Source organism: Mytilus edulis, chromosome 12 (genome assembly GCF_963676685.1).
Source record: "Mytilus edulis chromosome 12, xbMytEdul2.2, whole genome shotgun sequence".
Taxonomy (NCBI): Eukaryota; Metazoa; Mollusca; class Bivalvia; order Mytilida; family Mytilidae; genus Mytilus; species Mytilus edulis.
The window spans coordinates 16370188-16385026 of NC_092355.1; the positions used below are offsets into that span (position 1 = coordinate 16370188).

Below are 14839 nucleotides of genomic sequence, written 5' to 3' on the forward strand. Positions count from 1 at the left end.
CAATTTGAAGAACCTAAAATAGGTATTAGGATTTCGAACATTTCAAATAGTCGGTTTTGACAGCGGGTATCTAAACGATATTTTGGGTTACATATTAACCCAAGGATTTGGGGGAATTTATATATAGATATTTATTTTCATCAGGTTGCTTTATATCCGACGCAGTTCATATAATAAACCATTTATGAATCTAAGTGAAATTAAAAAACCATCCAGTAAACCCATTTGTAAACTTTGCAGCCGAAAGTTAAAAATCTCATATAAATTTCATTTAAACATTATACAATCTAACAAAATCAATTGAATAGTTTCACAAAAAAAAAAATTAATGTAAAAAAAATACTATCAGAAAAATTAAAACTGCCAACATAACTGAATCAAATAATTACTGATATATCAGTAGCTGAATAAGTAAACAGAGGGAGGGTAGGAGGGGTCCTGATCCCGAAATCCCGGGCTTAGAAATACGAAATCCCGAAATCCCGGGCTTAAAAACACGAAATCCCGAGGTCCCGAGATTCGAAAAAAGAATTCCCGGATCCCGAAAGGGTCAATCCCGAAATCCCGAGCTTAAAAACACCCGATCCCGGAGTCCCGATAAAGGTCCTATCCCCCCTCTAAACAGATAAAAATATTTGAGACAAATATAATAGTCAAGTTCAAACATTTATCATGCAGTGAAATTATAAATAACTATTAAGAATTTATAACAAGAAAAAAACAAAATAAAATAGTAAGCATCCATTTGTTGCAGTAAAATCATATCTAACGTTAAACATGCAGTTGAAATCATTTCTTAGATCAGTATGTAAGTGCCAGTCAAATGTTACATGTATGGATATGATTAAAATCTCATATTTTTCAACTGAGTTATATTTTAAGAAATAAAAGTTAAAATCTCACTAAACATTATTATAACAAAGTCAATCACATAGCTTCAAAAATCAAAAATGTTTAGATCAATAAACTTTTAAAATAATAGTCAGTTATTTGAATTGCATATGGTAAACAAAATAGCTTACCTAATGCTAGCGAAATAACATAATACTTCATATTTTAAAAATTTCTGTTTTCCAGCGCCGACAACACAATCACTATATTGATGTTGCAGGTAAAATATCCATTTCTATAGAAATAAGCTATTTTCAGGCTTGAAATAAGATATTTTAAATAAAGCCGGCAAAATAGCCACTGCCTATTTTTTTCGACTCCCCATTTCCGAGGCAAGAGTTTAAAGGTGGATCCAACAGACGGATCCGTTCGTCTATTTCCTTATTTCCATATGCATATAAGCATATTATTCAGTGCCATTTATAGCTGTCCAATGTTCATGAGTTTCTTTATCTTTAATACCAACGCGCGTGAATTAATAATATCAATTAAGCAGCGCATCGTAAAGGGGTTTTCATCGTTTTCTTTGTGTAGTTCAATATTTGTGTCACCCTTTCTAACAGAAATTGTTACCGTAATCTATAGAGACGTATATTGTTAATACCATGTGCTAAATAACCACATTTATTATCATGATAAATCAATTGCACGGTACATACATAGTTTTTATATGCTTCGTACCCAACTATTCAGCGTTCAGTGGCGTAGCAAGGCCCATTCTTAAGTGTACGCACGAACTTCGGCGAGTGATCTGAAGCCCCCCCAGCGACCCCAGACCTCTGGGTTTGGAAAAAAAAATCAAGAGGCTCACACATTATCGTTAAAAAGGTGCAATTTTTGTCGTTCAAATTCATCGACAGCAACATACATGGTTGGTTGAGAACATTCCTTCATAGGAGATTATTTCAGCTTCCCAGTTGTGGGCTTTCCATTTCTATGTAGCAAAATTCAAGTAAAACCTGCAAATGGAGTTTATACCGGTATCTCCAGTTACTACAATATTTCCGACTTGCATTTCGATCCTATCACAGTTTTTTTGAATTAGGTTGCTTCTTACACGGAAGCAATTTAATCAAGAGAGCCAAGTGGGGAAATTACAAGCATTTCTTCGAAAAAATTTAAGATCGCTATTTCGAGTTAGTTGAGGGTTTCACAGATTACGACGGAAAGATACAATTTTTGTCGTTCAAATTCATCAACAGCAACATACATGGTTGGTTGAGAACATTTCTTTATAGGAGATTATTTCAGCTTCCCAGTTGTGGGCTTTCCATTTCTATGTAGCAAAATTCAAGTAAAACCTGCAAATGGAGTTTATACCGGTATCTCCAGTTACTACAATATTTCCGACTTGCATTTCGATCCTATCACAGTTTTTTTTAATTAGGTTGCTTCTTACACGGAAGCAATTTAATCAAGAGAGCCAAGTGGGGAAATTACAAGCATTTCTTCGAAAAAATTTAAGATCGCTATTTCGAGTTAGTTGAGGGTTTCACAGATTACGACGGAAAGATACAATTTTTGTCGTTCAAATTCATCAACAGCAACATACATGGTTGGTTGAGAACATTTCTTCATAGGAGATTATTTCAGCTTCCCAGTTGTGGGCTTTCCATTTCTATGTAGCAAAATTCAAGTAAAACCTGCAAATGGAGTTTATACCGGTCTCTCCAGTTACTACAATATTTCCGACTTGCATTTCGATCCTATCACAGTTTTCTTGAATTAGGTTGCTTCTTACACGGAAGCTATTCAACTAAGAGATCCAAGTGGTGAAATTACAAGCATACCTTCGAACAATTTAAGAGCGCTATTTCGAGTTGGTTGACGGTTTCACAGATTCCGACGGACATGTTCCATAATTGTTTTCACCACAATTCTTTCCTCTTCCTCTAATTTGACTCATCACCGTAGGTTTACTTACATGAGTGTCACGTGGAGCAGGATCTGTTTACCCTTCTATAGGGCACCTGAGATCCAGTTTTAGGTGTGCTTCGTATTGCATAGTCTTAAGTTTTCGATGTTGTCTTTTTTGCACCGTTGTTTGTCTTTTCGTCAACATTCCTTGTTTGAAATGACATTGTCAGTTTTCAATGGATGAGTGTGACAACTATATAAAAATATATGTCCACCAGAGATGAATATTGTATATCTTGATTTGATTAAAAAAAAACCAATAGATACATTGTTAAATAAGATACATATAGTTAGGAAAACAAATTTTTAAGTGCCAAAAGATGAAACTAGAAAAATTGAACTGCTCTCTCAAAGTTTTGACGATAAAAAAAAAACACCCGTCACCCTTTCGCACGTTTTTTTCTCTTTTTAAATGATCTCCACTGTTTTAACACTATTTTCAGTTTACCGAGTGCATGTACAATCTGAAAAACAAACTATTTAGTTTTCAATATATCATGATTAATGGAAAGTGACTATTGTAGATCCAAGACTTATAGGGTTTCAAACCCTATAAGTCTTGGATCTACAACTTTCATTAATTATTGTTTCGCATATGGTTGTGAGTTGCCTTTTGAGTTTTCTTTAAAAGTATAACACTTTTCATTACCTTTTTGTACAGTATATCATTAAATTAGTGGCAAAGACATATTTTCTTTCTTATGATTATTCCGCCTTTTGATAATACAAATTGAATGTGAATTTACCAATGTTATATATTCAATATCGTTAGCTGCTACCAATATCTATATAATTACATTAGATGTATGTTTCATTATAATATTTTATTCTGATTGGCTAACTGCACATCTCGTGTTATTCCGTAAGCAGTTGCATTGCTCAATACAACTTTTCGTTCATGATAACACGTGCTCCAACAATAAAGTGCACAGGTGAATTAAATAATAAAATATATAAAATTCGTGTTTTCATAATCATAGCTAAAAAATGTAATTATAAGTATTGAATGCTTCTTTTTGTAACTTTATAGGGTTGTAAAAGCGTTGACCGTGCGTACATTTTTAGAATGAAGTTCATACAAAATGTACTTCGGTCAACGCTTTTACAACCCAATAAATTTACAAAAAGAAGCATTCAATTCTTAAAGTAACAACTAGTCTATAGCTACACGTTCAATAGTCAAAATCTACGTAGCTGCTACGATATTGAACTCAACCCAAGGTTTTGCAGTTGAATTATATTTTATTTCTATTGACCACCGTAACTGTATTCTTTTACGACGATTTTTCTACCGAATGACAGCTGTGGTCAAGTAAAAGTCCAGATACTGCCCTTTATTACGATCGACCATTATATTGCAGGGCCTACCTTATATATAGTTGTTGTTGATTTTTTCTCGGCCTGACCATTCATGAAATATTTGCCACTGGACGCAACGATCAATCGACCAATCAATTGTCCGGTGTAAGGATTAATCTGCAATTATAATTAACACGATCTTCGACAACTGGCAAAACATTTACCGTATAAGCTATAAAAGGCCCCTTAATAACAAAACGTGGAACACTTCACTAAAGTAAACCAGCTACCCTTCGTAAGCTAATGATATCTAAAAATAGAAAAAAGTTATACCAGGCATTTAGCAAGTAACGTGAACTACTGGACTATATGCTCCCGGCTTTAGGTTGTTGTCTTTGATTTAATTAAACAGAAAAAAATGAGTACAGAAAAGAATCAGAAAAAAATGGACTCTTTTATTTCACTCAACCATCTGTTGATCCGGAAACTGGAGTACCGTTTTAATACAATACTTCTACCGTTAGACCGACACAACAAGAATGAGACGGAATTAAAAACATTTTTATGCATGGATAAAAATAAATCGAATGAGACCTGGTTTTTTTCCTCATGAATATGATCTTCAATTTAAAAAAACAGATTTTTTCTAAGCTTGAAATAAATATATAAGACACGTTATCATTTGTGATAGAAACTACTTCTTTTGATTAAAAAGTGCAAATAATATAAAAAAAAAACAAAACTTAAATACAGCAGTACTATGATACAGCAGTACTATGAGAGGACAATGGATTCGTTCGGTTACATACGAGCGCCATACGCAGGTATAGACGGCATACATTGTATTTACTTTTCACAAATCTGACCTCCCGAATTATATTTAATACTTTGTATAAACATGAGCGGCACGACGGGTGCCACAAATGCCATTGAGCATGATCTGCTTACCCTTCCGGAGCACATGAGTTCCACCCTAGTTTTTGATAATGTTCGCGCTGCTCAGTCTTTAGTTTCTATTCTATGTTTTGTGTACTATTAATTGTCTGTTGGGTTTTTTAACAATGGCGTTGTCAGTTTATATTCGACTTATAAGTTTGAATGTCCCTCTTGTATCTTTCGCCTCTCTTTTACTAACTTGATATCACTAAAGGAACAAAAACTGCAACTTCCTGCAGAAGAACAGGAATTCATCCCTGGATTTCTCAATGTTTATAGTTTCATGTGTAGTGTTGAAAAAAGTAAAATCACAAAAATACTGAACTTAGAGGAAAATCAATTCGGAAAGTCCATAATCACATTGCAAAATCAAATAACAAAACGCACCAAAAACGAATGGACAAGAGCTGTCATATTCCTGACTTGGTACAGGCATTTCCAAATGTAGAAAATGGTGGATTAAACCTGGTTTTATAGTGCTAACCCTCTCACTTTGATGACAGTCGAAAGGAAACCCTCTGTTTTGGTTGGATTTGTGTTTTTCAATCTTTTGTTGCAGTGTACATAGGAAACCCGACGTTCTTCATTTTGGTCATAGTGTATTACGATTTTATTTAACGTTTGGTTCTTTGTGATCTTCTCATTCGTTTTATAAACAGTTTATAAATTCAGGAAACGTTTTGGTGATGGCGAATTTAAGGTAATAAGATGCTTTTTAGAGACAAAATAAACATGACAACATATACCAGTGGCGTAGCCAGGGTTGAAATGAAGTGGATGTTTCGCCGAGCGGAGCTATGCGAAAAATTTTTTGGGCCTTTTTATGCAGAAAAATATTTTTTATTTAAGCACATGTACTCCCCCAGAATCCGACACTAGTTATATTTTTGTTTAAATTCAAAATACCCACCAATTCATATATTTATATTTTTAACCAAATTTTATTGTTTCCTCGAAACTACCATCATTCAATTCATAAATATTTGATGTAAAGTTTCCCACCCAATCTTATATTTGACATATCAAAAACGGACCCCATTACAGCGGCACTTCTGTATAATTCAGGAACTTCGGAATGTAGTAACTGAAGTGACTTCTCTTTCCAGGAATTTGAGTCTACATTGGGTTTTTGATTTTTTATTACTGAGCTAAACGCGTTGCAGGAGACATAAGATACCGGGCGTCCGATCGTCTGGTCTTGTTAGCACTCTCATGTGTACAATCTTGTTAGATTAAGTGAAACTCAAATCATAAGCAATGTCTTTGACAATTTGGAAAATAAGTCGTAATCAAATATTGTTAACCAGTTATGACATATGGCAAAATTTGGGGTAATTTGCTAATTTGCATAGCGGCCATTCTGCCTTATCATGGACCCTTTGAAATATAAATTGTAATGGAAATCACATTTCATTTGCTGTGCCGGAAGCTTTTATTTCTCTTGTTAAGATATTGAAAAGAAAAAAGAAAAAGAAAAAAAGTGCTTTTTGAGTTATGCCTTGTTCCTTGCCCTTTGATAGATAAATTATGACATATAATGTGCATGGCGGGGAACATTGGATCTTTGTTCTTTACTGATTGAAAATAAAATTAGTATTTGAACCTAGATAATTAATAAGCCTCGGACTTATCACGATCTATTACAAATTGATTTTATTTTTATCACGTCGTTTACCATGTCGCAAGAAACGATATCATGATATGTTTTTTTTTGTTAGTTGCTATAGTCAAATGAGGAGCCATCTCTCCACTAGGTTCATGATTTTAGATGAAACATGTCCACGGGTCTGCGAATCAGTCCTTTCCGCTTGCCTTAGCCGATGACGTAGACCTTTTTACGAACAAAAGTTAACTTGGAACACTATTCTGCGATTCAACTATCTTGTTTACATAAACTAAATTATCCTAAATGAAAGACCAGACATACTGCTTCGAAAATGACTGGACGTTATACTCATATCCTCAGCCTTGTTACATTTGGATACTTCCGAGTTAAACTGCTGCTATTTTTATTTTATTTTTGTCAAAATGATGTGGATGCTTGAGCATCCGAGCATACATGCAAGCTACGCCACTGTATACCAGATTTAAAGAACTTTATTCGTGTTAAAACAATGATAATTACATACAAACATACATGAAATTATATAAAACAATTCTAATTAAAATACTTAGTGAAATAGTGAATCTCTTCTATATTAGTTCATGAAATGCAATAAGGTTGGTACCAAGGAATTTTGCTTTTTAGTGCAAATGTGGTATAATCAGACAAAATATACTAGGGGAGTGTTTAGAGTCAATTCCAATAATAACAGTTTCAAGTACTATAATTGAAGGGAAATCCTTTTATTTATAAAACACTGATATAAGTGAAGGAAAATAACATGTTTTAAAAACAATGTCCGAATGTCTTCGTCGCAATATGCAGTTGAATTTCTTGTAGCTCCAAGTGTCTGGTTCAAATAAGTACATGCTCAGTTATCTACCCTTTGGTTAAATCCTCCCATGCAATCCAAGGTGCTTTGAATTTCCTACATTCACAACATTGCGGAGCTCTCAGTTGTAGTCTGTGTATACGTGGGAATGGTTGTGGACAGTATAGCCAAATGTTGAAGATTTTGTAGTTGCTTTGTACACACTTATATCTGTATGGGAACATCCAGGACATGCAAGGAACATTCTTACAATATTGTGGTCTGAAATGAGTAAAGTATGAATGAGAAGATGTGGTATGAGTGCCAATGAGACGACTCTCCATCCAAGTCACAATGTATGTTAATAATTATGGGTCAAGTAGTTTGTATTAATGAAAGCATTCTGTGTAAATTTGTTATTAATACATCATAACGTTGTAGAATCTGATGCATCCTGGGTAATTTTTTTTTAAAGTGTACACCAAAACGTCCTGATTGGTTGAAAATGTCATAAACAAAGGAATTTTAACTAATGGCGTGGTACGAACAATGAAATTACCCATGATGCATTAGATTCTGAAACGGCCAATTGGTTCAGTATTTCCTGCAACAATAATGACAATTTTTAAAACCAACATTAGATGTGTTTAAAAACTTTCAAGGGTTACAGGATACATAAAGACAACTTTTCATTTCAGAAATGGATATTTTGAAAGCAATTACTAGTACATTTTAACTTGTGGTTGGAAAAAACGAACCAGTGCATGATTTTTAAAAGTTATACGTCTAATTCTAAATCTGTTTCCTTATTTGAAGTTTTATACCAAAGAATAAGTTAACTTACTTGCAGTCAGCATACGTTATAGCTGTAAATAGAGTATTCCACCAAGGTTTAAACACGTAACACTTTTTCCCGTAATACCAAAATGTTTTACCAATATACAACGATCTGAACTTAGACTCACACATCGATGCGTTAGCAGGTTGTCTAAAAAAATTAAATATAAATATAAGAAGACTTGGTATGAATGCCAATGAACCAATTTCTCACTATATATCAAATACATATAAATATAAAGCCCAAGGAGTTGAGAAATATACATCAACAAAAAAGCAACATGTTACAAATACAGTATAAATTGTTTTATTAATAATCTGAAGTCGTTTGTAGTACTGACAAATATTGAAAATACGATTAATTAAGGGGTTCTTGTTACTCAGTCTTTACTTTTCAATTACTGTATTTGTGTACTGTTTTTTTTATATAGATTAGACCGTTGGTTTTCCCGTTTGAATGGTTTTAAATTACTAATTTTTGGGACCCTTTATAGTTTGCAGTGTGAGCCGAGGCTCCGTGTTGAAGGCCATACCTTGACCCCTAATGGTTTACTTTTATAAATTGTTATTTGGATGGAGAGTTGTCTCATTGGCACTCATATCACATCTTCCTATATCTTTTATATAATATGTTGTTTGTTTTGTGGTCGTTTTTGTGTGTTTTTGCCCTGGTATTGTCAGTTTGATTTCGACTGATGAGTTTGACTATACTTTTGGTATCTTTCGCCTCTCTTTCATATTGTTTCTATATCTATAATTCATATCTTCAGTAAAATATATGTAGATATAGGATGTAAGTGTGTGTCTACCTTTGAAATTAATAATTATATGAGCTTGTAATAGCAGAAATAATTATTCTGTCAGCGTCTGGTGTCCTTAATAAAACAGTCAAGAAAGAACAAAATCTCCGGCGCAGAGATCACATATGCGTTCCGTTCAATACTTTGTAACACTACACTCAATATTAGAGGTCATATAAAGTACAGTATTGCAAAACATGTATGGAACGGATATGAACTCTGCGCGGCCGGAGATTGGAAAGAACACACTTCCAAAAAGAAATTCAAAAGATTGTGGTCCAGATTGTGGTCCAGATTGTGGTCCAGATTGAAGCAGGAATGAGAAAATCAATTAAAAATAATGCATAATGGTAAATATATTTTTCTTACGGTGTTGCGATCCACGGGTCTTTTGTATTTAACGAAATGAGGCTTTGTGCAGCGTCTTTGTCACTCTTTAGCTGCTCATAATCTCTTGCATTCTGTTTAGAGAGTTCTTTCTCTGCTCCGTCTATTTCAGACCTACGATAGAATAAGATTTAGAGTAATTAAGCTTAATCAAAGACTTATTTTAGAAACAGGGAGATTTGGTCCATAACCATTATCTTTATATCGTCGATGTTGATTTAGATGTTGAAACTTTGATTTAATGTTACCTTATTATCGAAACATTTACATATTTCTCAGATATGTGAACCAAAATTAAAAAATGAGTTGATAACATATTTCGATCAAACTGACTTCTGAGTAACTGGAAAACCACAGAATAAACATATTAAATGTGAATTGAAAATTAGATTATATGAGTTTCTTATACTATGTTCCTAATTTTGTCTTTTTTTTTAAGAGGGAGACGGATTTATATAAGTTTTTCTTATTTCCGAATCCCTGTATTTATATAGTTTAATTATATTTCTTGCACTTTTTGAAATAAAATATTGTTTGAACTAAGCTTAATCAACATTCCACCATGGAATCATTTCATGCTAGCTATAATACTTTATTGGTATCAGCTAACATGATTTATATAATATTTTAATATAGGTACAAAATGTATGAAATCCGAATGGTTAAACTATCATCAATTTTTAAATAAATTATAACGACATGACCATAATTATGCCTTGATTTGCATCAGAAAATATTGGATATGTTATCTTTATTTTGTTTGTTGCATTTGGCCCTTAGTTTCTTGGATATACTTTTTTTTGACTTTTTGATATTAGATAATCTGAATTATTCCATTTGTGGTTTTATCAAGGATTATATAGTAAGAATAGTTTAGTATGATCCTTTTATCCGTTTTGTATTTTGAATAAAGTAGCATACACCTCCGAAGAAAAGTGATATTCACCGGGTTAGACCTGGGGTTAGACGAACAATTAATTTGGCTAGATAATTATCAGGAAAAAGATATTGGTTTGAAAATTCTTTCGAAACATGGAATGGAATGGAATGTCTTTTTGAAAATCTGAATTTGGCGTTAGCCTAAAATAAAAATTAAATGGAACCAAATATGAACCACGCGAAAGATAGTGCATTAAATTTTTAAAACGTGAAAAATCGTGAACTGTTTGAAATTCATTTGTAGGTGTAAAGTAAAATAACATAAATACCAAACTCGAAGGACCGAGGAAAATTCAAAACGGAAAGTATCTTATCAAATGATAAATTCAAACCTCAAACACATCAAACGAATGGACAACAACTGTCATATTCCTTACTTGGTACAGGCATTTTCTTCATAGGCGGATCCAGGGGGGGGGGGTCCCTTTCGTGGGAAAAATTTGGTTGATTATATAGGGAATCATTGAAGCATGACTGGAGCGCCCCCCTTTAGGTCAGTCAGCGGGCCCCCCTTTAGGAAAAGTTCTGGATCCGCCACTGTTCTTATTAAGAAAACAATGTAGAAAAGAGATAAAATTATGAAATTTTGGTCATCTGCGTGATGCAGGATTCCCTGAATAACTTAAATTTAGATTGATCGCAAATCATTTATAAATTAGTTTCTTGAAGTGAAACTATAAGGAAACTTTACAGAAACAAGGATACACTAATAACAAACGCCATATGATTATAAGACAAATTAACTCATCATAGAAACCAGGATTAAATTTTGTATTTTCATATTATTATAAGACAAACTATCATAGGTAAAGCTAACTCACTCAGGGTATTTATCTTCATCATCGGAATCAAATCCTGCTAGAATATCATCATTATACTGGGCATCACATTGGTCTTCTTCTTGGCAGAAACCACATGCAAAGACACAGAAGAATACCTACAAAACAGAAGACATTGATAATACAAATCAATTATGTGTATTTTAATATGCATCTATCAAATACAGTTTATTTAGTTTGCACCTTTTTTCTGAGCACACATGTGAAATCATCAAAGATAAAATACATGTAAACAAAACTCAACGCCTATACCAAGTCAGGAATATGACAGTTATTGTCTATTCGTTTTTGATGTGTTTTGTCATTTGATTTTGCCATGTGTTTAGGGACTTACCGATTTGATTTTCCTCTGAGTTCAGTATTTTTGTGATTTTACTTTTTTTATACATGTAAACAAACTTAACTTTAGTTTTATGAAATGACAATGCAATGTTCCAATGGATGTCGATGGACGATACTTAGTTTTAAGTCTGATGAATGTAAGTGTCGTATTGCTTTTTGCACAGAGGTTGTTTATTAATGCTCAAAACTTGCGTTATTTTTTCCATAAACAATGAATATGGATAAGGTACCATATTTGAATTAGATCAAATATTGCAAATGGAACTTGACAAATGAGCATTAGTTTTTAAATGTCCATAGCTTATAATTTAAAGATGATGGCATAAATGCATAGATAGATAATCAAAATATATAAATGATGAAAAAAATAATGAACAAATACAAAATCAAAGATATAAAAAAATAGAATAAGAAAATAATTACATAATCAAGTAAACGAGAGGTCAATACATACTGAAAAAAATTAAATAAAAATAAATAAATGAAATACTTATGGAGAACCATTTTGTACGTGAGAATTAGAGGCCCATATATATATATTATTAACCAATGTTCATATTTAAAAATCAGTTATAACTTTAAAATAATTTCTATAGGATAATATATGAATTGAAATAGAAATAGATACGTACCAATGTTCTTAATATTTTCATCTTGGATCAATATTGTTGCTGCTGAATATGTTGATGATTTGAATTAAGCGCCGTTCGTTGTATTTATACTGGATGAAGACTTTTGATTGGTGGATATTATATCCAATCAAAATAAGAGAAAGAGTATGCGGATTTCAATGGTCCACTGAAGCAAAACGTTGATAAGATTTTAACTGTTGTTATGTTAATTCATGTCAGAAGGGCTAGGTTTTTATCAAATGTTTTTTATGTGTATTTTAATGCTATTTTTAAGATTTCATTATCAGGTGATCATTCGTAAATTTTGTCAACAAATTTCTTTTATTACTAAAGAAAAAGCATTCAAACGAGTTGCAAAGTCAATTGTTTTCGGCAGACAAAAAAATATTTGTTAAAAGTTGTTTCCTTAAAATAATAATTTAGTGCATTTTTATCAAACTGTATCTTTTGATTGCCGGCTTCATCAAACAAAATATTAAAATGAGTGCTAATAAAAAATATCTAATGTTTTCTTTTGTAAGTTGCTTCCTTTAAAAATATCTAAGGTTTTCTTTTGTAAGTTGCTTCCTTTAAAAAAATATTTAATGTTTACTGCTGTTAATATGCAGAATAAATTGAAACTACAAACTTAAGTACATGTAAACCAAAGTATTTTCTTTTCCTTTTTTGCAAATAAAATGATGAAAATATGGATAATTTTTTTTTTTTTCAAGTTTAATGTAATTACAGTAACCAAATGAGTACATCAAAGGATTCACCAAATATTATGTTTTTGAGTTGATGCATCAAATAAATATTTTAAAAAAGAATTTTGTTTTAAGAACACGAATAGTTTTTGTTATCCTAATCTTTCAATCATATATGAAAACAAATTTTTCGGTTCGACTCTAATTTTCGGTAAAGTTCTTGTTGATCAATTTTTATTTTTAGTTTCTATGTAGTATTTTGAATACTGTTCATTGTTTCATGCTTTTTAAAATCGTTTGTCGGTTAATTAATTTGGATTATCCCATAGGTATTTTTTGTCTCTTTTTGAAATTTGATATATTAGAATTATGTAGTTCTTTTTTCCCTAAAAGAGTACAGTCAGTGGACAAAAGTGAGTTCTCACTCAATAAATGTCTTATCATTTCAACTAAAATCAATATTTTTCAAAAACATATTTCATAATAACTGCACCACTGATTTTATATGAAATAAACACAATAATAATTAAACTAAAATAAATAAATAAAACATAACAAGAATAGACTTGAAAGTAGTAACATACTTTGTAAATTGTACATCGCTACATGTAAAACATATTTGGAAGAGTATAAATTTCGAAGTGTATTCAAAAACATATTTCATAATAACTACACCACTGATTTTATATGAAATAAACACAATAATATGTAGAAATGTTTGAAGTATAATTGTTAATTTGGCCCTGATATTTTTCAGGCTCATATTTATTTTCTGACGAGGTGAACTCAGAGAAAAACATATCTGGAAAAGTTTGCCATGTATTCTAACCAAATTAAAATCGTAAAATTTGCATTTGTGTTTTACCCATTTCAACATCCCTCACAAAAGTTATGACAAAATAAACGATAAAACTTCCGACATTCTACATCTTATGGTATCTATTAAATGAAAATCATTCAAAAAGTTACTTTGAACATGTTTTTTTAAATAGATTTTAGTTGAAATGATAGGACTTTTTTTTAGTGGGAACTCACTTTTGTCCAATGACTACACCATATTTTCAAAGTTTAGGTTATGTTTTGTTTAAGTTCTATATGCATTATGCTCTCCGTCGATTTTCAAATAATTAAAACAAAAATAAATAAATAAAACAATAACAAGAATAGACTTGAAAGAAGTAAGTTAACATACTTTGTGAATTTTCATCGCTACATGTAAAACATATTTGGAAGGGTATAAATTTGAAATGGACGTCAAGTTGGTTACTTATTCCGTATTCCTTATTCGTTACTTATTCCTTATTCCCTATTCGTTACTTATTCCCTATTCCCTATTCGTTACCTATTCGTTACTTATTCCCTATTCCCTATTCGTTACCTATTCGTTACTTATTCCCTATTCCCTATTCGTTACCTATTCGTTACTTATTCCCTACTCCCTATTCGTTATTTATTCCCTATTCCCTATTCGTTACCTATTCGTTACTTATTCCTTATTCCTTATTCGTTACCTATTCGTTACTTATTCCTTATTACCTATTCGTTACTTATTACTTATTCCTTATTCGTTACTTATTTGATTTTTTATATCCTCACCCTTTTTAATTGTTTATATTCTTATCTCTGGTTATAGTTCTAAATTTGTTGAGGTAAAATGACCTTTTTACGACCTATTTATATGTGTTTGTGCTCAACCGATCCTGTTACTTTATGTTGGATACTTATTTGTTTGTTATTTGATTTTTATACGTTCTACCTTTCAAATGTTTTATATTCGTATGTTTGAAGATCTGGTTCTTGGTTCGAAGAGGTGAAATCACCTTTTAGCGCTTGTAGAAAAATGAAGATGTGGTATGATCGCCAATGAGACAACTCCCCACAATAGACCACAATGACACAGACATTAACAACTATAGGTCA

The 14839-nt window shown here is 31.9% G+C and overlaps 1 protein-coding gene across 1 annotated transcript; it reads right to left on the minus strand.

Moving 5' to 3' along the window:
- Positions 1–7124: 7124 nt before the first annotated feature.
- Positions 7125–12310, minus strand: LOC139497308 (uncharacterized). The gene is made up of 5 exons (XM_071285499.1): positions 12234–12310; positions 11242–11357; positions 9464–9595; positions 8302–8445; positions 7125–7739 (listed from the first exon to the last, which is right to left on the minus strand). Exons 1-5 carry the CDS (start codon positions 12252–12254, stop codon positions 7526–7528), a joined length of 627 nt encoding a protein of 208 aa, XP_071141600.1. The 5' UTR covers positions 12255–12310; the 3' UTR covers positions 7125–7525.
- Between the last annotated feature and the right edge of the window lie 2529 nt (positions 12311–14839).